At 52.4% G+C, this 26,037-nt stretch overlaps 1 protein-coding gene across 5 annotated transcripts in view; it reads left to right on the forward strand.

Moving 5' to 3' along the window:
* Nucleotides 1-269: 269 nt before the first annotated feature.
* Nucleotides 270-26,037, forward strand: part of Poc1a (POC1 centriolar protein A) — a 97,567-nt gene continuing 71,799 nt past the window's right edge. Inside the window, exons 1-7 of one of the 5 annotated variants that reach the window (XM_035443916.1) lie at nt 273-665; nt 867-1,024; nt 2,125-2,209; nt 4,352-4,523; nt 4,863-5,042; nt 5,953-6,060; nt 7,165-7,280. In XM_035443916.1, the coding sequence (XP_035299807.1) occupies nt 4,363-4,523; nt 4,863-5,042; nt 5,953-6,060; nt 7,165-7,280 (565 nt within the window). In that variant the 5' untranslated portion in view covers nt 273-665; nt 867-1,024; nt 2,125-2,209; nt 4,352-4,362. Of the gene's footprint in view, nt 666-866; nt 1,025-2,124; nt 2,210-4,351; nt 4,524-4,810; nt 5,043-5,952; nt 6,061-7,164; nt 7,281-26,037 lie in introns of those variants that run through there. The other 4 variants (XM_035443918.1, XM_035443914.1, XM_035443915.1 and 1 more) reach the window with 4 other exon arrangements.

The following is a 26,037-nucleotide window of genomic DNA, read 5'->3' on the forward strand; positions in this document are numbered from 1 at the left end:
GTCTCACTACTCCATGGCTGTGATTCTGAATGACTCCAGTACTTTTAAATAGACACTTAAGACCTTTCGGAGGAACGAACCATTCTGTGGTCCAGAGGGGAGAATGACTAAGGTTCTCAATGGCGCCCTTGAAGCTTTAAGACAGCACTAGTGGCCTCTTTCCGGGATCCTTAAGGCCTTCACTCCGAATGTTAAAGCTCCGCCCACTCCGGGGCATCTCGGGAAATGTAGTTCTACCTTTATTAAGATTGTAGGGTAAGTGCTATGTAGAACTTCATTTCCCGAAAGGCTACGCTCTCTGCTACCCGAGCTAGGCGATGAGCCGAAGGGACGAAACCTTCTTCTAGGGTTTTTTAAGTTCTCAGACGGAAGGAGTGACGGCGAACTGAAGCTTTTGGCTGCTCGGCGGGTCACCTCATCTGGCGGAATTGGAGGAAGAGAGCGTGGCGCCTGTAGAGCGGCCCTACTTCCGGTCGACGGGCAAAAACCTAGGGCTCTTTTCCTTTAATTGGGCGGGACGCGGCGACGCCACCGGCGTTGCTATTGGCGGCGATTGGGGGCGCGGAAACTGAACTGGCACAACTGCCGCCGCAGCTACCTCGGGTTTTTGGGGTGCCTTTGGTTCTGCCAGCCCTGCCAACCCTTCCATGGCCGGTCCCAGCCCGGTAAGTCCCTGGAGAATGGGCGCCTAGCTGCCTGGAGCAATGGCCGCGAGAGGACCGGGTGGTGGCGCGGGGTTCTGGGGTTGCTTCTCCATCTAAGGTCGGGGTGGGGCTGGGCATTGACCCATCGCCCCAAGTGCCAGGCTAAATGCTGGACCACCCGGGCGAACAAACAAGTCCCTGTCTCTGGGATTTACGGCTTAGAGAGGAAGACACAAGCAAGGCCCGACCCTTGTCGTGGCCCCGGACCAGTGTGAGCCTCGTCATCCTCTCCTGTCCTTCGCGTCTACTTGGAGGCGGCATCTTTTCCAACCAGTGGAAGCAGTAGGCCATTGGGATGCCTGAGGTGTCGGAGGCCTGCGGTATGACCTGGGTCCGACCCTGACCCCTTTTCCAGTGCAGAAAAGGACTCCAAATTGGTGTTTTAAGTAAGAGTTTGCTTCCAAAGTTCCTGGTGCTCTGGCCAGGTGGTAGCCGGTGGCTCCTGACGCATCTGAAGACTTGGGCAAAAATAGAACACAGACTCTTGACTGGCAATCTGATATTCTGTTTACATCCGTAACAACACACTGTTTTTAGGGGAGAGGAGGCCGGCATGCAGGAAACTACTCAGGGAAGAGGGCCTCCGGAAGGGGTGCTCTTCTGCACACTGAGCCTAGGATAGGCACTGCCTTGCCCTTAGTTTTCCAAGAGGTGAGGTCCTCAGGTGAGGACAGGAGGCAGAATGGGGCACTTGCTGCTTAGTTGGAGGCCGTCCTCTCTGCCCCTAACTACCACTCCATCTGTTAAAAGGCGTGGTCCTGCAGGTGTGTTGGGGGCGGAGCTGGGCACTGTGCCTCACCTTTGTTTTGTGTACAGGTTTATGGAGTAACAGTGGCTTTGCTATGCCTTAGGAATGCCCTTTCCCAAACTGGGTTCCTCGGAGCTCCTAAAATGTTTGGGGTTTGTTTGTTTTTTGTTTTGTTTTTTGAAGTTTTTGATGCTTGAGGTGGAGGAAGATAACTTACTATGGCTGAGATATAACTCCCAAAGTCTTGTATTTAGCCTTGGCTAGCCTGGAACTCACTGTGTAGACCAGGCTGGCCTAGATCTCACAGAAATTTACCTGCCCTGCCTCCTGAGTGGGATTAAAGGTATGTGGCACCTCACTTGGCCCATATTTGGTTTATTTGTTGTGGATTTATTGATTCATCTGTCTGTTCATGGTGTATTTGTTGATTGTGTACCCTTCCTTGCTGTGCTCATTTATTCTAATAGTTTATAGTGAATTCCTTAGGATTTCCAAAAACAAGATATGTATGTATATATGTGTGTGTGATGTTAAAAACACTCAAGTTATATCCTTGATATATATACATATATATCAACTAGTTATATACATAATCTAGTTATAGGAAGAGTCTTGGTCCCAGAGAAACCCCTTCCTCAGGCTTTTTCCATTTGACCTTGCTCTCTCCCTCAGGAGGACCCCTCACTGGAGAGGCATTTTAAGGGCCACCGAGATGCAGTTACCAGTGTGGACTTCAGTCTCAACACTAAGCAGCTGGGTAAGAGAAGGCATCTATCTTGTCTAAGATTTTAGATTCTAAACTGAGAAGGCTGAGTTTCTCCCTGGGAGTATTGGTATGCCAACGCTAGGCTACAGCAAGGACATGCTGTTTGGTCCTTTGTATTGCTTCTCCGTGTCAGCTTTCTGAACACTGGGCTTACTAGGTTCCATAAGCCCCATTGTGCATGAGAAGAGTATAACGCTCAGAGATGTTAGGAGCCCTGTCAGGGTCATACAGCATTTATTTATTTATTTATTTATTTATTTATTTATTTATTTATTTATTTATGCCTTTTATTAAAAAGGTTCTTTTTCGGGGGCTGGAGAGATGGCTCAGAGGACCCAGCACCCATATGGCAGTTTAAAACATCTGTAACTCTGGTTCCAGGGAATGTGACACCTTTATACCAATGCACATAAAATAAAGTTAAATAAATTATTTTTTAAAAAAGATTCTTTTTTTTAAGTTTTTTTTTATTTATTATGTATACAATGTTCTGCCTGCATGTATGCCTGCAGGCTGGATGAGGACACCAGATCTCATTATAGATGGTTGTGAGCCACCATGTGGTTGCTGGGAATTGAACTCAGGATCTCTGGAAGAGCAGTCAGTGCTCTTAACCTCTGAGCCATCTCTCCAGCCCCCCCCCAAAAGATTCTTTTTCTCACAAAATATATCATGGTTATGGTTTTGTCTCCCTCTACTCCTGGCAGATCCTTCCCACCTCTCCTCCCATCTGGATCCACTCCCTTTTGGTCTCTCATTAGAAAAGAACGGGCTTCTAAGGGATAATAAAATACATTAAGATCAAACAAAAACTCTCATATTAGAGTTGCATAAACAAAACAAGGAAAAGAGCCCAAGAAGAAGGCACTAGAATCAGAGACACACTTGTTCTACACACTCAGGAATCCCATAATGACACTAAATTGGAAGCTGTAATATATATACAGAGGCCTTGGTGCAGACCCATGCAGGCTCTGTGCTGGTCAGGCATCCTTTGAGAGATTAGGGTCTAGGTTTTCCCCTGTACATCTTGGCCACTTCTTGGGTCTGCTCTGTGGCAGGGATCCCAAACTGGCTCCTTTTCCTTGAATCTTCAGTTTGATTGTCCACAGTAATATGGTATATTTTCTTGTACCTACTACTAGTGAGAAAGTTGTTAACAAGGTCCATCTCCCAACTCCATACTGCTGTCCCTTTCTTATATACACTGGTGTTCCTAAGTAGCTTTCTGGCTGCAGATTTCTTTTTCCACGGATTAGGCTTGCCACTTTATCTTTTTTGTTTGTTTTTGGTTTTTTGAGACAGGTTTTCTCTGTGTAGCCTTGGCTGTCCTGGAGCTCATTTTATGAGGCTCATTTTATGAGGCTGTCCTCATAACTCACAGAGATCCACCTGCCTCTGCCTCCCAAGTCCTGGTATTATACCACTTCCCAGCTTGCTTCTTTATCTTATTGTTAAGGTTTCCTGCCAGAGGCTGTTGGTGTAATGGTTTGCTGTAAGCAAAAAGGGAACTGAAGTCATTTTTTTGTCTGTTCTTTCTTTTTTTTTAATTTATTTTTAGATTGTCTTATTTTATTTGTATGAATGTTTTACCTACATGCATGTCTGTGTACCACAAGTGTGCCTGTTGCCCCCAGAGTCCAGAAGAGGACATAGGCTTCCCTGGAACTGGAGTTACAGATTGTTGTGAGTTACCATGTGATTGCTGGGAATTGAACCCAGATCCTCTGGAAGAGCAGCAAGTGCTCTTTACTGCTGAACCATCTCTCCAGCCCCAACCAAGTTGGTCCTTTCAATAGTAAATGACCTTTGTCTGACTGGCTCCTGAGTATTGGGAGGACTTCGCCCTGTGCTCTCAGAGTATCAATGAGGAGACCCCACAGTACAGAAATGGCATGTGAATGGCCTGTCACTCTGGTTCCTATGTTGGCATGGAAAACTGCCAGGCCCTAGCTCTCCAAACTGTATGTCAGCAGTTATAGGGTGTGGGCACTCCCACTGGGATTCTTTCCATTGCTCTGCTGGGGATGCTGTGAAGGTAGAGCTGGGCCTGCTCTCCTGTATTCCTAGCAATGTGGTAGGTGATCAAGATTCTTGAGGTCTGAGAATCATCGTGTTACCCACTCTCCTCAGCCAGCGGCTCCATGGACTCATGCCTCATGATTTGGCACATGAAGCCCCAGTCACGTGCCTACCGCTTCACGGGCCACAAGGACGCTGTGACTTGTGTGAACTTCTCCCCATCAGGACACCTGCTTGCCTCAGGTTCCCGAGACAAGACTGTTCGAATCTGGATACCCAATGTGTGAGTTATGGGCCTCAAGGGACTAACAACGCTGAGGGACTTGGTATAAGAGCTGTCCCTCCTTGGGTCTTTACCCTGGCTTTGAGCTGGTCACAGTGGGACATGTGACCTCTGAGAGAGGCTAGCAGAGGGCTTCAGTTGGGGTTGTCTCCTTATGATGAAAGGACTCCCACAAGGGGAGAGGTGGGAGAGAAGCACTTTGTTTCTGTTGGGGAGGCTCTTGCTGTTCTGGGGAGACTGGGACAGTCAGGCCTAGAGAGGTAGAGAGAACTTTGGTGTACTTGTAGGTCCTCATGTCACTATTAGGAATCTCCTGAGTCTGGATATCTATCCTCATAGCAAAGGTGAGTCAACCGTGTTTCGAGCACACACGGCCACAGTGAGGAGTGTCCACTTCTGCAGTGATGGCCAATCGCTTTTGACAGCCTCTGACGACAAGACAGTCAAGGTGTGGTCAACTCACCGCCAGAGATTCCTGTTTTCCCTGAGCCAGCACATCAACTGGGTCCGCTGTGCCAGGTGAGCATTCCCTGTCTGGAGAACCTGAGAGGATGTAAGGGTTGTGGGGGACAGAGAGGAACTCTGAGTGTCAGCCTGTTTGGGGCAAGTTGTATAGCTTCCCTTTAGTGTCATAGCTCTGCTCCAGAGGAGAAGGGGTTACGGTGGCCAGAATACTAAGAAATCATGAAATTCAGAGTTAGGGAGCATGGAACTATCTTCCTCTGTGGATTCATGGAAGTTACTTATTCCCTAGGACAGAACCATTCTTTATTCTTGGAGGGTCCTGTTCTTAGAGGTCTTATGGTCAAGGACCTAAGAATGGAGGGGAGGGGCAGGGGGCAATCCAGAAAAGTGGGGTATTATGATCACAGTTGGCCTTTGACGGTAGGTTCCAGGACCTCCATGTGTTTTTGTTGGCCTGTTGTGTTTTGCTGATGTACTGATGTGGGGCTCCTGACCTCCTCCTCATTAGCAAGCAGTACCAGTGTGTATTGCTGCAGGCCATGTGCCTCCTGGGTGTTGTGTGTACTGTGCTGCTCGTGATTACTGTGGGCATTGGCAAGGATGGATCTCACCGAGGGAAGCCACTTGCCCAGGATCACTGAAGGTATTAGGGCAGCATGTGTAACCCTAGGTCATTCCTTCCTGGGTCAGGGAGCTGAGTCTAGTGGTGTACACCTATAAGTCTCAGGACTTGAGAGGCAGGAGGACTGCCACAGTTTGAGGCCAGCCTGATCTACATAGAGTGTTGCAGGCCAGCCAGGGCCCCATAGTGAGGCCCTGTGTCAAAACAACAATAACAATAACACAAAATGCCCAAAGAATCCCTAGATCAGGTATCAGCATGCTGGGAGAGGTGGCTGTAGAGAACATGGTGTCATATTCAAAGTGTCTGTTAGTAGTGTGACTTCTGCCCCATTCAACTTAGGTTCTCCCCTGATGGGCGGCTCATTGTGTCTGCCAGTGATGACAAGACTGTCAAGCTGTGGGACAAGACCAGTCGGGAGTGTATCCACTCATACTGCGAGCATGGCGGGTGAGTCCCTGTTGTTGTCTTCCATCTGCAGCTGCTCCTGTACAGGTCAGGGCATGCATGAGGAAGCCCAGTGGCCTTTAGGGACTGGGACTGTGGAGAGGGCAGCCCTACTTGCTGCTCTTTGGCTGACTTGCCTTTTGTAGAGCTTTGTGCTTTTCCTTTGCAGATAGACAGTTAAGTGTGGTCCCCACAGATAGAGAAACACTTCACCTAAAGTCATGCAATGATTTGGCCTCTTTTCCCCCCTTAAATTTCTAGTTCTCAGAATGCTAATGTGTCTCTCAGAGCATTGTATCAGCCCCCTAAACTGATTTGTCAATGAAAGCCTCCGGTTCTTGTAGCAGGCAGTGGCTCTTCCTTCTGTGCCACATCCTACAAGCAGGAGGAGCCTGCTTCTGAGCAGGGATTTAGCTTTTCTAAGTGTCTAAGTGGGCTGCAGCTTTACTCCTCATTCCTTAATGAGCAGGGGCCCCTTAGAGTGCCCAAGTGTCATGGATAGTGCATTGAAGGCTCTTGGCCTGTCTTTTGAAGAGAGATGGATGAGTAGTCCTTGTAGCCCAGGGGGACCTTCCCCACCCATGCCTTAGTTGGCAGGACCTGTCTTGGATCCAGCCCTGGCAAAAGGAACCCCAGAGCAATTTGACTGATTTGTTGGTTTGAAGATCACTGTTCCCACTTGTACTTAAAGCTCAGCAGTGGGCTGGCTGGGCATGTTACACACACTTGTAATCTCGGTACTGAGGAAGCGGGGTGGAAGACGAGTCTGGGCTACATAGTGAATAGTGAGCTGTTGTCTCAAAAACAAAGATAAAAAATAAAGAACCATAAGGAGAAGAGTGAGAGAGGGAGGGAGAGAAGCAGGGAGGGAGGGAGGGAGGAGGGAGGGAGGGAGGGAGGGAGGGACATGGTCCCTGATAAGTCTGCTTTACTTGACTGCTGGCCGCTGTTGTCACCCACTTCTTGGTCTTTCTTGGCCCCCTGGTGAAGAAGCATGGTTCCTTCCAGGTTGAAGGAACCATGTGAACAAACAGGGATAGGACACTTCTGGGTCCACCCTAACCCAGGAAGACCACTCACAGTACATGACTGTTGCTGTCTTTCCAGTTTTGTCACCTATGTGGATTTCCACCCCAGTGGCACCTGCATTGCCGCAGCTGGCATGGACAACACGGTGAAGTTGTGGGATGTGCGGACTCACCGGCTGTTGCAGCATTATCAGCGTGAGTGTTGAGCAGTACCCAGGCCCACAGGAGCTACGCTGAGACTGTGTCAGTGACAGGCATTGGTTCTTTGCTGTGGTGACTAAATAGGCCCAAGGCCAGCCCTGAGTAGGAGGAATGTTGTGGCTGTTGAGTTACCCGGACGAATATAGGTGGTGTAGCTATCTAGGCTTGGAATGTTGATCAGGAGGTACCCTGATATGAAATAGCAGTCTCACACACTCTCAACTGGGGACAGTTTCACTCAGCTGGGGACAGTCTCACACACTTTCATCTGGGGATAGTGTCTCACACACTCAGTTGGGGACACTCTCTCACACACTCTGTTGGGGACAGTCTCACACACTCTGTTGGGGACAGTCTCACACACTCTCAGCTGGGGACAGTCTCTCACATACTCTCAGCTGGGGACAGTCTCACACACTCTCAGCTGGGGGCAGTCTCACACATACACAGCTGGGGACATTCTCACACACATAGCTGGGGACAGTCTCTCACACACTCAGTTGGGGACAGTCTCTCACACACTCAGTTGGGGACAGTCCCACACACTCTCAGCTGGGGACAGTCTCACACACTCTCAGCTGGGGACAGTCTCTAACACACTCAGTTGGGGACAGTCTCTCACACACTCAGCTGGGGGCAGTCTCACACACACACAGCTGGGGACAGTCTCTCACACACTCAGCTGGGGACATTCTCACACACTCTCAGCTGGGGACATTCTCACTCAGCTGGGGACAGTCTCACACACTCTCAGTTGGGGATAATCTCATACACTCTCAGCTGGGGACAGTGTCACACACTCTCAGCTGGGGACATTCTCACTCAGCTGGGGACAGTCTCTCACACACTCAGTTGGGTGCAATCTCACACACTCTCAGCTGGGGACAGTCTCACACAAACACAGCTGGAGACAGTCACACACACACTCAGCTGGGGACAGTCTCTCACACACTCAGTTGGGGAGAGTCTCACACAAGCACAGCTGGGGAGAGTCTCACACACACTCAGCTGGGGACAGTCTCTCACACACTCAGTTGAGCACAGTCTCACACACTCTCACCTGGGGACAGTCTCACACAAACACAGCTGGGGACAGTCTCACACACTCTCAGCTGGGGACAGTCTCACACACTCTCAGCTGGGGACAGTCTCTCACACACTCAGTTGAGCACAGTCTCACACACTCTCACCTGGGGACAGTCTCACACAAACACAGCTGGGGACAGTCTCTCACACACTCTCAGTTGGGGACAGTCTCACACTCTCTCAGCTGGGTACAGTCTCTCACACACTCAGTTGGGTACAATCTCACACACTCTCAGCTGGGGACAGTCTCCTACAAACACAGCTGGAGACAGTCACACACACTCTCATCTAGGGACAGTCTCACACACACACAGCTGGGAATAGTCTCTCACACACTCAGTTGGGGACATTCTCACACACTCTCAGCTGGGGACATTCTCACTCAACTGGGGACAGTCTCACACACTCTCAGTTGGGGACAATCTCACACACTCTCAGCTGGGGACAGTCTCACACACTCTCAGCTGGGGACAGTCTCACACACTCTCAGCTGGGGACAGTCTCACACAAACACAGCTGGGGACAGTCTCACACAAACACAGCTGGGGACAGTCTCATACACACAGCTGGGGACATCTCTCACACACTCAGTTGGGGACAGTCTCTCACACACTCTAAGTTGGGGACAGTCTCATACACTCTCAGCTGGGTACAGTCTCTCACACACTCAGTTGGGTACAATCTCACACACTCTCAGCTGGGGACAGTCTCACACAAACACAGCTGGAGACAGTAACACACACACTCATCTGGGGACAGTCTCACACACACACAGCTCTCTCACACACTCAGTTGGGGACAGTCTCACACACTCTCAGCTGGGGACAGTCTCTCACACACTCAGTTGGGGACAGTCTCACACACTCTCAGCTGGGGACAGTCTCACACAAACACAGCTGGGGACATCACACTTCTCATCTGGGGACAGTCTCACACACTCTCAGCTGGGCACAGTCTCACACACAGCTGGGGACATCTCTCACACACTCAGTTGGGGACAGTCTCTCACACACTCTCAGTTGGGGACAGTCTCATACACACTCAGCTGGGTACAGTCTCTCACACACTCAGTTGGGTACAATCTCACACACTCTCAGCTGGGGACAGTCTCATACACTATCAGCTGGGGGAAGTCTCACACATACACAGCTGGGGACATTCTCACACACACATAGCTGGGGACAGTCTCTCACACACTCAGTAGGGGACAGTCTCACACACTCTAAGCTGTGGACAGTCTCTCACACACTCAGTTGGGGACAGTCTCACACACTCTCAGCTGGGGACAGTCTCACACAAACACAGCTGGGACACTCACACAAACACTCAGACAGTCTCATACACACACAGTCTCAGCCTGGGACAGTCTCACACACTCAGCTGGGGACAGTCTCTCACACACTCAGTTGGCACAGTCTCTCACACACTCAGTTGGGGACAGTCTCTCACACACTCAGTACAGTCTCACTGGGGACAGTCACACACACTCTCAGCTGGGAACAGTCTCACAGCTCAGTCTCACACACTCTCAGCTGGGGACAGTCTCACACACACACAGCTGGGACAGTCTCACACACACTCAGCTGAGGACAGTCTCACACTCAGCTGGGGACAGTCTCTCACACACTCAGCTGGGGACATTCTCACACACTCTCAGCTGGGGACATTCTCACTCAGCTGGGGACAGTCTCACACACTCTCAGTTGGGGATAATCTCACACACTCTCAGCTGGGGACAGTGTCACACACTCTCAGCTGGGGACATTCTCACTCAGCTGGGGACAGTCTCTCACACACTCAGTTGGGTGCACACACACTCTCAGCTGGGGACAGTCTCACACACTCTCAGCTGGGGACAGTCTGGGGACAGTCTCTCACACACTCAGTTGAGCTCTCACACACTCAGGACAGTCTCACACACTGGGGACAGTCTCACACACTCTCAGCAGTGCTGGGTACAGTCTCTCACACACTCAGTTGGGGCTGGGGACAGTCTCACACACTCTCAGCTGGGGACAGTCATTCTCACACACTCTCAGCTGGGGACATTCTCAGGGGACAGTCTCACACACTCTCAGTTGGGGACAATCTCACACACTCTCAGCTGGGGACAGTCTCACACACTCTCAGCTGGGGACAGTCTCACACACTCTCAGCTGGGGACAGTCTCACACAAACACAGCTGGGGACAGTCTCACACAAACACAGCTGGGGACAGTCTCATACACACAGCTGGGGACATCTCTCACACACTCAGTTGGGGACAGTCTCTCACACACTCTAAGTTGGGGACAGTCTCATACACTCTCAGCTGGGTACAGTCTCTCACACACTCAGTTGGGTACAATCTCACACACTCTCAGCTGGGGACAGTCTCACACAAACACAGCTGGAGACAGTAACACACACACTCATCTGGGGACAGTCTCACACACACACAGCTGGGGATAGTCTCTCACACACTCAGTTGGGGACAGTCTCACACACTCTCAGCTGGGGACAGTCTCTCACACACTCAGTTGGGGACAGTCTCACACACTCTCAGCTGGGGACAGTCTCACACAAACACAGCTGGGGACATCACACACATTCTCATCTGGGGACAGTCTCACACACTCTCAGCTGGGCACAGTCTCATACACACAGCTGGGGACATCTCTCACACACTCAGTTGGGGACAGTCTCTCACACACTCTCAGTTGGGGACAGTCTCATACACACTCAGCTGGGTACAGTCTCTCACACACTCAGTTGGGTACAATCTCACACACTCTCAGCTGGGGACAGTCTCATACACAGCTGGGGGACTCAGCTGGGGACATTCTCACACACACATAGCTGGGGACAGTCTCTCACACACTCAGTAGGGGACAGTCTCACACACTCTAAGCTGTGGACAGTCTCTCACACACTCAGTTGGGGACAGTCTCACACACTCTCAGCTGGGGACAGTCTCACACAAACACAGCTGGAGACACTCACACAAACACTCAGTTGGGGACAGTCTCATACACTCTCATCTGGGGACAGTCTCACACTCTCTCAGCCTGGGACAGTCTCACACACTCAGCTGGGGACAGTCTCTCACACACTCAGTTGGCCACAGTCTCTCACACACTCAGTTGGGGACAGTCTCTCACACACTCAGTTGGGACAGTCTCACACAAACACAGCTGGGGACAGTCACACACACTCTCAGCTGGGAACAGTCTCACACACACACACAGCTGGGACAGTCTCACACACTCTCAGCTGGGGACAGTCTCACACACACACAGCTGGGACAGTCTCACACACACTCAGCTGAGGACAGTCTCACACACACTCAGCTGGGGACAGTCTCATACACTCTCAGCTGGGGACAGTCTCACACACTCTCAGCTGGGGACAGTCTCACACACTCTCAGCTGGGGACAGTCTCACACACTCTCAGCTGGGGACAGTCTCACACACACACACACAGCTGGGACAGTCTCACACACTCTCAGCTGAGGACAGTCTCACACACACTCAGCTGGGGACAGTCTCATACACTCTCAGCTGGGGACAGTCTCACACACTCTCAGCTGGGGACAGTCTCTCACACACTCAGGGGGACAGTCTCTCACACACTCTCAGTTGGGGACAGTCTCATACACTCTCAGCTGGGTACAGTCTCCCACACACTCAGTTGGGTACAATCTCACACACTCTCAGCTGGGGACAGTCTCACACAAACACAGCTGGAGACAGTAACACACACACTCATCTAGGGACAGTCTCACACACATACAGCTGGGGACAGTCTCTCACACACTCAGTACAGTCTCACACACTCTCAGCTGGGGACAGTCTCACACAAACACAGCTCACACACACACTCATCTAGGGAGAGTCTCACACACATACAGCTGGGGACAGTCTCTCACACACTCAGACAGTCTCACACATTCTCACCTGGGGACAGTCTCACACAAACACAGCTGGGGACAGTCTCACACAAACACAGCTGGGGACATCACACACATTCTCATCTGGGGACAGTCTCACACACTCTCAGCTGGGGACAGTCTCATACACACAGCTGGGGACATCTCTCACACACTCAGTTGGGGACAGTCTCTCACACACTCTCAGTTGGGGACAGTCTCATACACTCTCAGCTGGGGACAGTCTCATACACTCTCAGCTGGGGGCAATCTCACACATACACAGCTGGGATAGTCTCACACACTCTCATCTAGGGACAGTCTCACACACATACAGCTGGGGATAGTCTCTCACACACTCAGTTGGGGACAGTCTCACACACTCTCAGCTGGGGACAGTCACTCACACACTCAGTTGGGGACAGTCTCACACACTCTCAGCTGGGGACAGTCTCACACAAACACAGCTGGAGACAGTCACACATACACTCAGCTGGGGACAGTCTCATACACTCTCATCTGGGGACAGTCTCACACACTCAATTGGGGACATCTCACACACACTCAGTTGGGGACAGTCTCACACACTCTCAGCTGGGGACAGTCTCACACACTCTCAGCTGGGGACAGTCTCACACACACACAGCTGGGACAGTCTCACACACTCTGCTGAGGACAGTCTCACACACACTCAGCTGGGGACAGTCTCATACACACTGGGGACAGTCTCACACTCTCAGATGGGGACAGTCTCACACACACACAGCTGGGGACAGTCTCATACACTCTCAGCTGGGGACAGTCTCACACTCTCACAGTCTCACACACACACAGCTGGGGTCTCACAGTCAGTCTCACACACTCTCAGCTGAGGACAGTCTCACACACACTCAGTTGGGGACAGTCTCACACACTCTGCTGAGGACAGTCTCACACACACACAGCTGGGACAGTGTCACACAAACACAGCTGGGGTCAGTCACACACACTCTCAGCTGGGAGCAGTCTCACACACACACAGCTGGGACAGTCTCACACACTCTCAGCTGAGGACAGTCTCACACACACTCAGCTGGGGACAGTCTCATACACTCTCAGCTGAGGACAGTCTCACACACTCTCATCTGGGTACAGTCTCACACACAATCAGCTGGGGGCAGTCTCACACACACACAGCTGGGGACAGTCTCTTACACACTCAGTTGGGGACAGTCTCTCACACACTCAGCTGGGGGCAGTCTCACACACACACAGCTGGGGACAGTCTCTTACACACTCAGCTGGGGGCAGTCTTACACACACACAGCTGGGGACAGTCTCTTACACACTCAGCTGGGGGCAGTCTCACACATACACAGCTGAGGATAGTCTCACACACTCTCATCTAGGGACAGTCTCACACACATACAGCTGGGGATAGTCTCTCACACACTCAGTTGGGGACAGTCTCACACACTCTCAGCTGGGGACAGTCACTCACACACTCAGTTGGGGACAGTCTCACACACTCTCAGCTGGGGACAGTCTCACACAAACACAGCTGGAGACAGTCACACATACACTCAGCTGGGACAGTCTCATACACTCTCATCTGGGGACAGTCTCACACACTCAATTGGGGACATCTCACACACACTCAGTTGGGGACAGTGTCACACACTCTCAGCTGGGGACAGTCTCACACACTCTCAGCTGGGGACAGTCTCACACACACACAGCTGGGACAGTCTCACACACTCTGCTGAGGACAGTCTCACACACACTCAGCTGGGGACAGTCTCATACACTCTCAGCTGGGTACAGTCTCACACTCTCAGCTGGGGACAGTCTCACACACACACAGCTGGGACAGTCTCACACACTCTCAGCTGAGGACAGTCTCACACACTCTCAGCTGAGGACAGTCTCACACACACTCAGGTGGGGACAGTCTCACACACTCTGCTGAGGACAGTCTCACACACACACAGCTGGGACAGTGTCACACAAACACAGCTGGGGTCAGTCACACACACTCTCAGCTGGGAGCAGTCTCACACACACACAGCTGGGACAGTCTCACACACTCTCAGCTGAGGAAAGTCTCACACACACTCAGCTGGGGACAGTCTCATACACTCTCAGCTGGGGACAGTCTCACACACTCTCAGCTGGGTACAGTCTCACACACAATCAGCTGGGGGCAGTCTCACACACACACAGCTGGGGACAGTCTCTTACACACTCAGTTGGGGACAGTCTCTCACACACTCAGCTGGGGGCAGTCTCACAGACACATAGCTGGGGACAGTCTCTCACACACTCAGTTGTGGACAGTCTCACACACTCTCATCTAGGGACAGTCTCACACACATACAGCTGGGGATAGTCTATTACACACTCAGTTGGGGACAGTCTCACACACTCTCAGCTGGGGAAACTCTCTCACACACTCAGTTGTGGACAGTCTCACACACTCTCAGCTGGGGACAGTCTCACACAAACACAGCTGGAGACAGTCACACATACAATCAGCTGGGGACAGTCTCATACACTCTCATCTGGGGACAGTCTCACACACTCAGTTGGGGACATCTCACACACACTCAGTTGGGGACAGTCTCACACACTCTCAGCTGGGGACAGTCTCACACACTCTCAGCTGGGGACAGTCTCACACACACACAGCTGGGACAGTCTCACACACTCTGCTGAGGACAGTCTCACACACATTCAGCTGGGGACAGTCTCATACACTCTCAGCTGGGGACAGTCTCACACTCTCAGCTGGGGACAGTCTCACACACACACAGCTGGGACAGTCTCACACACTCTCAGCTGAGGACAGTCTCACACACTCTCAGCTGAGGACAGTCTCACACACACTCAGCTGGGGACAGTCTCATACACTCTCATCTGGGGACAGTCTCACACACTCTCTGCTGGGGGCAGTTTCACACACACATAGCTGGGGACAGTCTCACACAAACACAGCTGGGGACAGTCTCACACAAACACAGCTGGGGACATCACACACATTCTCATCTGGCGACAGTCTCACACAAACACAGCTGGGGACAGTCTCATACACACAGCTGGGGACATCTCTCACACACTCAGTTGGGGACAGTCTCTCACACACTCTCAGTTGGGGACAGTCTCTTACACTCTCAGCTGGGTACAGTCTCTCACACACTCAGTTGGGTACAATCTCACACACTCTCAGCTGGGGACACTCTCACACAAACACAGCTGGAGACAGTCACACATACACTCAGCTGGGGACAGTCTCATACACTCTCATCTGGGGACAGTCTCACACACTCTGTTGGGGACAGTCTCTCACACACTCAGTTGGGGACAGTCTCACACACTCTCAGCTAGGGACAGTCTCACACACACTCAGTTGGGGACAGACTCACACACTCTCAGCTGGGTACAGTCTCACACACTCTCAGCTGGGGACAGTCTCACACACACACAGCTGGGACAGTGTCACACACACACAGATGGGACAGTCTCACACACTCTCAGCTGAGGACAGTCTCACACACACTCAGCTGGGGACAGTCTCATACACTCTCAGCTGGGGACAGTCTCACACACTCTCAGCTGGGGACAGTCTCACACACACTCAGCTGGGGGCAGTCTCACACAATCTCAGCTGGGAACAGTCTCACACACACACAGCTGGGAACAGTCTCACACACTCTCAGCTGGGGACAGTCTCACACACTCTCATCTGGGGGCAGTCTCACACATACACAGCTGGGGACATTTTCACACACATATAGCTGGGGACAGTCTCTCACACACTCAGTTGGGGACATTCTCACACACATTCAGCTGGGGGCATTCTCACACACACACAGCTGGGGACAGTCTCTTACACACTCAGTTGGGGACAGTCTCATACACTCTCATCTGGGGACAGTCTCACACTCTCAGCTGGGGACAGTGTCACACACACACAGCTGGGACAGTCTCACACACTCTCAGCTGAGGACAGTCTCACACACTCTCAGCTGAGGACAGTCTCACACACACTCAGTTGGGGACAGTCTCACACACTCTCAGCTGGGGACAGTCTCACACACTCTCAGCTGGGGACAGTCTCACACACTCTCAGCTGAGGACAGTCTCACACACCCTCAGCTGGGGACAGTCTCATACACTCTCATCTGGGGACAGTCTCACACACTCTCAGCTGGGGGCAGTCTCACACACACACACAGCTGGGGACAGTCTCTTACACACTCAGTTGGGGACAGTCTCTCACACACTCTCAGCTGGGAACAGTCTCACACCCACACAGCTGGGAACAGTCTCACACACTCTCAGCTGGGGACAGTCTCACACACTCTCATCTGGGGGCAGTGTCACACATACACAGCTGGGGACATTCTCACACACACATAGCTGGGGACAGTCTCTCACACACTCTCAGCTGGGGACAGTCTCACACAAACACTGCTGGAGACAGTAACACACACACTCATCTGGGGACAGTCTCACACACACACAGCTGAGGACAGTCTCACACACTCTCATCTAGGGACAGTCTCACACACATACAGCTGGGGATAGTCTCTCACACACTCAGTTGGGGACAGTCTCACACACTCTGAGCTGGGGACAGTCTCTCACATTCAGTTGGGGACAGTCTCACACACACTCAGCTGGGGACAGTCTCATACACTCTCAGCTGGGGCAGTCTCACACACTCTCAGCTGGGGACAGTCTCACACACACTCAGTTGGGGGCAGTCTCACACACACACAGCTGGGTACAGTCTCTTACACACTCAGTTGGGGACAGTCTCACACAAACACAGCTGAGAACAGTCACTCACACACTGAGCTGGGGACAGTCTCTCACACACTCAGTTGGGGACAGTCTCACACACTCTCACCTGGGGACAGTCTCACACAAACACAGCTGGGGACAGTCTCACACAAACACAGCTGGGGACATCACACACATTCTCATCTGGGGACAGTCTCACACACTCTCAGCTGGGCACAGTCTCATACACACAGTTGGGGATATCTCTCACACACTCAGTTGGGGACAGTCTCTCACACACTCTCAGCTGAGGTCAGTCTCACACACACTCAGCTGGGGACAGTCTCATACACTCTCAGCTGGGGACAGTCTCACACACTCTCAGCTCGGGACAGTCTCACACACACTCAGCTGCGGGCAGTCTCACACACACACAGCTGGGGACAGTCTCTTACACACTCAGTTGGGGACAATCTCTCACACACTCTCAGCAGGGAACAGTCTCACACACACACAGCTGGGAACAGTCTCACACACTCTCAGCTGGGGACAGTCTCACACACTCTCATCTGGGGGCAGTCTCACACATACACAGCTGGGGACATTTTCACACACATATAGCTGGGGAAAGTCTCTCACACACTCAGTTGGGGACAGTCTCACACACATTCAGCTTTGGGCATTCTCACACACACACAGCTGGGTACAGTCTCTTACACACTCAGCTGGTGACAGTCTCACACAAACACAGCTGGAGACAGTCACACATACACTCAGCTGGGGACAGTCTCATACACTCTCTACTGGGAACAGTCTCACACACTCAGTTGGGGACATCTCACACACACTCAGTTGGGGACAGTCTCACACACTCTCAGCTGGGGACAGTCTCACACTCTCAGCTGGGGACAGTCTCACACACACACAGCTAGGACAGTCTCACACACTCTCAGCTGAGGACAGTCTCACACACTCTCAGCTGGGGACAGTCTCACACACTCTCAGCTGGGGACAGTCTCACACTCTCTCAGCTGAGGACAGTCTCACACACACTCAGCTGGGGACAGTCTCATACACTCTCATCTGGGGACAGTCTCACACACACTCAGCTGGGGGCAGTCTCACACACACACACAGCTGGGGACAGTCTCTTACACACTCAGTTGGGGACAGTCTCTCACACACTCTCAGCTGGGAACAGTCTCACACCCACACAGCTGGGAACAGTCTCACACAATCTCAGCTGGGGACAGTCTCACACACTCTCATCTGGGGGCAGTCTCACACATACACAGCTGGAGACATTCTCACACACACATAGCTGGGGACAGTCTCTCACACACTCAGTTGGGGACAGTCTCACACACTCTCAGCTGGGGACAGTCTCTCACACACTCAGTTGGGGACAGTCTCTCACACACTCTCAGTTGGGGACAGTCTCATACACTCTCAGCTGGGTACAGTCTCTCACACACTCAGTTGGGTACAATCTCACACACTCTCAGCTGGGGACAGTCTCACACAAACACAGCTGGAGACAGTCACACATACACTCAGCTGGGGACAGTCTCATACACTCTCATCTGGGGACAGTCTCACACACTCAGTTGGGGACAGTCTCTCAAACACTCAGTTGGGGACAGTCTCACACACACTCAGCTGGGGACAGTCTCACACACACTCAGTTGGGGACAGTCTCACACACTCTCAGCTGGGGACAGTCTCACACACTCTCAGCTGGTGACAGTCTCACACACACACAGCTGGGACAGTGTCACACAAACACAGCTGGGGACAGTCACACACACTCTCAGCTGGGAACAGTCTCACACACACACAGATGGGACAGTCTCACACACTCTCAGCTGAGGACAGTCTCACACACACTCAGCTGGGGACAGTCTCATACACTCTCAGCTGGGGACAGTCTCACACACTCTCAGCTGGGGACAGTCTCACACACACTCAGCTGGGGGCAGTCTCACACACACACAGCTGGGGACAGTCTCTTACACACTCTCAGCTGGGAACAGTCTCACACACACACAGCTGGGAACAGTCTCACACACTCTCAGCTGGGGACAGTCTCACACACTCTCATCTGGGGGCAGTCTCACACATACACAGCTGGGGACATTTTCACACACATATAGCTGGGGACAGTCTCTCACACACTCTCAGCTGGGAACAGTCTCACACACACACAGCTGGGAACAGTCTCACACACTCTCAGCTGGGGACAGTCCCACACACTCTCATCTGGGGGCAGTCTCACACATACACAGCTGGGGACATTCTCACACGCACATAGCTGGGGACAGTCTCTCACACACTCAGTTGGGGACAGTCTCACACACTCTTAGCTGGGGACAGTCTCACACAAACACAGCTGGAGACAGTAACACACACACTCATCTGGGGACAGTCTCACACACACACAGCTGAGGACAGTCTCACACTCTCATCTAGGGACAGTCTCACACACATACAGCTGGGGATAGTCTCTCACACACTCAGTTGGGGACAGTCTCACACACTCTCAGCTGGGGACCGTCTCTCACACACTCAGTTGGGGACAGTCTCACACACTCTCAGCTGGGGACAGTCTCACACAAACACAGCTGGAGACAGTCACACATACACTCAGCTGGGGACAGTCTCATACACTCTCATCTGGGGACAGTCTCACACACTCAGTTGGGGACAGTCTCTCACACACTCAGTTGGGGACAGTCTCACACACACCCAGCTGGGGACAGTCTCACACACACTCAGCTGAGGACAGTCTCACACACTCTCAGCTGGGGACAGTCTCACACACTCTCAGCTGAGGACAGTCTCACACACACACAGCTGGGACAGTGTCACACAAACACAGCTGGGGTCAGTCACACACACTCTCAGCTGGGAGCAGTCTCACACACACACAGCTGGGACAGTCTCACACACTCTCAGCTGAGGACAGTCTCACACACACTCAGCTGGGGACAGTCTCATACACTCTCAGCTGGGGACAGTCTCACACACTCTCAGCTGGGGACAGTCTCACACACACTCAGCTGGGGGCAGTCTCACACACACACAGCTGGGTACAGTCTCTTACACACTCAGTTGGGGACAGTCTCACACAAACACAGCTGGAGACAGTCACTCACACACTAAGCTGGGGACAGTCTCTCACACACTCAGTTGAGGACAGTCTCATACACTCTCACCTGTGGACAGTCTCACACAAACACAGCTGGGGACAGTCTCACACAAACACAGCTGGGGACATCACACACATTCTCATCTTGGGACAGTCTCACACACTCTCAGCTGGGCACAGTCTCATACACACAGCTGGGGACATCTCTCACACACTCAGTTGGGGACAGTCTCTCACACACTCTCAGTTGGGGACAGTCTCATACTCACTCAGCTGGGTACAGTCTCTCACACACTCAGTTGGGTACAATCTCATACACTCTCAGCTGGGGACAGTCTCATACACTCTCAGCTGGGGGAAGTCTCACATATACACAGCTGGGGACATTCTCACACACACATAGCTGGGGACAGTCTCTCACACACTCAGTAGGGGACAGTCTCACACACTCTCAGCTGGGGACAGTCTCACACAAACACAGCTGGAGACACTCACACAAACACTCAGCTGGGGACAGTCTCATAAACTCTCATCTGGGGAGAGTCTCACACTCTCTCAGCCTGGGACAGTCTCACACACTCAGCTGGGGACAGTCTCTCACACACTCAGTTGGCCAAGTCTCTCACACACTGAGTTGGGACAGTCTCACACAAACACAGCTGGGGACAGTCACACACACTCTCAGCTGGGAACAGTCTCACACACACACAGGTGGGACAGTCTCACACACTCTCAGCTAGGGACAGTCTCACACACTCTCAGCTGGGGACAGTCTCACACACACACAGCTGGGACAGTCTCACACACTCTGCTGAGGACAGTCTCACACACCGTCAGCTGGGGACAGTCTCATACACTCTCAGCTAGGGACAGTCTCACACTCTCAGCTGGGGACAGTCTCACACACACACAGCTGGGACAGTCTCACACACTCTCAGCTGAGGACAGTCTCACACACTCTCAGCTGAGGACAGTCACACACATTCAGTTGGGGACAGTCTCACACACTCTCAGCTGGGGACAGTCTCACACACTCTCAGCAGGGGACAGTCTCACACACGCTCAGCTGAGGACAGTCTCACACACACTCAGCTGGGGACAGTCTCATACACTCTCATCTGGGGACAGTCTCACACACTCTCAGCTGGGGACAGTCTCACACACACACAGCTGGGGACAGTCTCTTACACACTCATTTGGGGACAGTCTCTCACACACTCTCAGCTGGGGACATTCTCACTCAGTTGGGGACAGTCTCACACAAACACAGCTGGGTGCAATCTCACACACACTCAGCTGGGGACAGTCTCACACAAACAGAGCTGGAGACAGTCACACAAACACTCAGCTGGTGACAGTCTCTCACACACTCAGTGTGGAGAGTCTCACACACTCTCACCTGTGGACAGTCTCACACAAACACAGCTGGGGACAGTCTCACACCAACACAGCTGGGGACAGTAACACACATTCTCATCTGGGGACAGTCTCACACAAACACAGCTGGGGACAGTCTCATACACACAGCTAGGGACATCTCTCACACACTCAGTTGGGGACAGTGTCTCACACACTCTCAGTTGGGGACAGTCTCATACACAGCTGGGTACAGTCTCTCACACACTCAGTTGGGTACAATCTCACACACTCTCAGCTGGGGACAGTCTCACACAAACACAGCTGGAGACAGTCACACACACACACTCATACACTCTCATCTGGGGACAGTCTCACACACTCAGTCTGGGGACAGTCTCTCACACACTCAGTTGGGGACAGTCTCACACACACTCAGCTGGGGACAGTCTCACACACACTCAGTTGGGGACAGTCTCACACACTCTCAGCTGGGGACAGTCTCACACACTCTCAGCTGGTGACAGTCTCACACACACACAGCTGGGACAGTGTCACACAAACACAGCTGGGGACAGTCACACACACTATCAGCTGGGAACAGTCTCACACACACACAGATGGGACAGTCTCACACACTCTCAGCTGAGGACAGTCTCACACACACTCAGCTGGGGACAGTCTCATACACTCTCATCTGGGGACAGTCTCACACACTCTCAGCTGGGGACAGTCTCACACACACTCAGCTGGGGGCAGTCTCACACACACACAGCTGGGGACAGTCTCTTACACACTCTCAGCTGGGAACAGTCTCACACACACACAGCTGGGAACAGTCTCACACACTCTCAGCTGGGGACAGTCTCACACACTCTCATCTGGGGGCAGTCTCACACATACACAGCTGGGGACATTTTCACACACATATAGCTGGGGACAGTCTCTCACACACTCAGTTGGGGACAGTCTCACACACACAGCTGGGGGGAGTCTCACACACACACAGCTGGGGACAGTCTCTTACACATTCAGTTGGGGACAGTCTCTTACACACTCTCAGCTGGGAACAGTCTCACACACACACAGCTGGGAACAGTCTCACACACTCTCAGCTGGGGACAGTCTCACACACTCTCATCTGGGGGCAGTCTCACACATACACAGCTGGGGTCATTCTCACACACACATAGCTGGGGACAGTCTCTCACACACTCAGTTGGGGACAGTCACACACACTCTTAGCTGGGGACAGTCTCACACAAACACAGCTGGAGACAGTAACACACACACTCATCTGGGGACAGTCTCACACACACACAGCTGAGGACAGTCTCACACTCTCATCTAGGGACAGTCTCACACACATACAGCTGGGGATAGTCTCTCACACACTCAGTTGGGGACAGTCTCACACACTCTCAGCTGGGGACCGTCTCTCACACACTCAGTTGGGGACAGTCTCACACACTCTCAACTGGGGACAGTCTCACACAAACACAGCTGGAGACAGTCACACATACACTCAGCTGGGGACAGTCTCATACACTCTCATCTGGGGACAGTCTCACACACTCAGTTGGGGACAGTCTCTCACACACTCAGTTGGGGACAGTCTCACACACACCCAGCTGGGGACAGTCTCACACACACTCAGCTGAGGACAGTCTCACACACTCTCAGCTGGGGACAGTCTCACACACTCTCAGCTGAGGACAGTCTCACACACACACAGCTGGGACAGTGTCACACAAACACAGCTGGGGTCAGTCACACACACTCTCAGCTGGGAGCAGTCTCACACACACACAGCTGGGACAGTCTCACACACTCTCAGCTGAGGACAGTCTCACACACACTCAGGGGGACAGTCTCATACACTCTCAGCTGGGGACAGTCTCACACACTCTCAGCTGGGGACAGTCTCACACACACTCAGCTGGGGGCAGTCTCACACACACACAGCTGGGACACACTCAGTCAGTCTCACACACACAGCTGGAGACAGCTGGACAGTCTCTCACACACTCAGTTGGGGACAGTCTCACACACTCTCACCTGGGGACAGTCTCACACAAACACAGCTGGGGACAGTCTCACACAAACACAGCTGGGGACAGGGGTCTCACACACTCTCAGCTGGGGACAGTCTCATACACTCTCACTCTCAGCTGGGGACATCTCACACACACCTCAGTCTCTCACACACTCACAGTGCTGGGGACAGTCTCACACACTCAGTTGGGGACAGTCTCACACACTCTCAGCTGGGGACAGTCTCACACAAACACAACTGGAGACACTCACACAAACACTCAGCTGGGGACAGTCTCATAAACTCTCATCTCGGGACAGTCTCACACTCTCTCAGCCTGGGACAGTCTCACACACTCAGCTGGGGACAGTCTCTCACACACTCAGTTGGCCAAGTCTCTCACACACTCAGTTGGGGACAGTCTCTCACACACTCAGTTGGGACAGTCTCACACAAACACAGCTGGGGACAGTCACACACACTCTCAGCTGGGAACAGTCTCACACACACACAGCTGGGACAGTCTCACACACTCTCAGCTGAGGACAGTCTCACACACACTCAGCTGTGGACAGTCTCATAAACTCTCAGCTGGGGACAGTCTCACACACTCTCAGCTGGGGACAGTCTCACACACTCTCAGCTGGGGACAGTCTCACACACTCTCAGCTGGGGACAGTCTCACACACACACACAGCTGGGACAGTCTCACACACTCTCAGATGAGGACAGTCTCACACACACTCAGCTGGGGACAGTCTCATACACTCTCAGCTGGGGACAGTCTCACACACCCTCAGCTGGGGACAGTCTCACACACTCTCAGCTGGGTTCAGTCTCTCACACACTCAGTTGTGGACAGTCTCACACACTCTCAGCTGGGGACAGTCTCACACAATCACAGCTGGAGACAGTCACACATACACTCAGCTGGGGACAGTCTCATACACTCTCATCTGGGGACAGTCTCACACACTCAGTTGGGGACATCTCACACACACTCAGTTGGGGACAGTCTCACACACTCTCAGCTGGGGACAGTCTCACACACTCTCAGCTGGGGACAGTCTCACACACACACAGCTGGGACAGTCTCACACACTCTGCTGAGGACAGTCTCACACACACTCAGCTGGGGACAGTCTCATACACTCTCAGCTAGGGACAGTCTCACACTCTCAGCTGGGGACAGTCTCACACACACACAGCTGGGACAGTCTCACACACTCTCATCTAGGGACAGTCTCACACACATACACCTGGGGATAGTCTCTCACACACTCAGTTGGGGACAGTCTCACACACTCTCAGCTGGGGACAGTCACTCACACACTCAGTTGTGGACAGTCTCACACACTCTCAGCTGGGGACAGTCTCACACAAACAGAGCTGGAGACACTCACACATACACTCAGCTGGGGACAGTCTCATACACTCTCATCTGGGGACAGTCTCACACACTCAGTTGGGGACATCTCACACACACTCAGTTGGGGACAGTCTCACACACTCTCAGCTAGGGACAGTCTCACACACTCTCAGCTGGGGACAGTCTCACACACACACAGCTGGGACAGTCTCACACACTCTGCTGAGGACAGTCTCACACACACTCAGCTGGGGACAGTCTCATACACTCTCAGCTAGGGACAGTCTCACACTCTCAGCTGGGGACAGTCTCACACACATTCAGTTGGGGACAGTCTCACACACTCTCAGCTGGGGACAGTCTCACACACTCTCAGCTGGGGACAGTCTCATACACTCTCAGCTGAGGACAGTATCACACACACTCAGCTGGGGACAGTCTCTTACACTCTCATCTGGGGACAGTCTCACACACTCTCAGCTGGGGACAGTCTCACACACACACAGCTGGGGACAGTCTCTTACACACTCATTTGGGGACAGTCTCTCACACACTCTCAGCTGGGGACATTCTCACTCAGATGGGGACAGTCTCACACACTCTCAGTTGGGGACAATCTCACACACTATCAGCTGGGGACAGTGTCACACACTCTCAGCTGGGGACATTCTCACTCAGTTGGGGACAGTCTCACACAAACACAGCTGGGTGCAATCTCACACACACTCAGCTGGGGACAGTCTCACACAAACACAGCTGGATACAGTCACACACACACTCAGCTGGTGACAGTCTCTCACACACTCAGTGTGGAGAGTCTCACACACTCTCACCTGTGGACAGTCTCACACAAACACAGCTGGGGACAGTCTCACACCAACACAGCTGGGGACAGTCACACACATTCTCATCTGGGGACAGTCTCACACAAACACAGCTGGGGACAGTCTCATACACACAGCTAGGGACATCTCTCACACACTCAGTTGGGGACAGTCTCTCACACACTCTCAGTTGGGGACAGTCTCATACACTCTCAGCTGGGTACAGTCTCTCACACACTCAGTTGGGTACAATCTCACACA

Source organism: Cricetulus griseus, chromosome 4 (assembly GCF_003668045.3).
Source record: "Cricetulus griseus strain 17A/GY chromosome 4, alternate assembly CriGri-PICRH-1.0, whole genome shotgun sequence".
Classification (NCBI taxonomy): domain Eukaryota; kingdom Metazoa; phylum Chordata; class Mammalia; order Rodentia; family Cricetidae; genus Cricetulus; species Cricetulus griseus.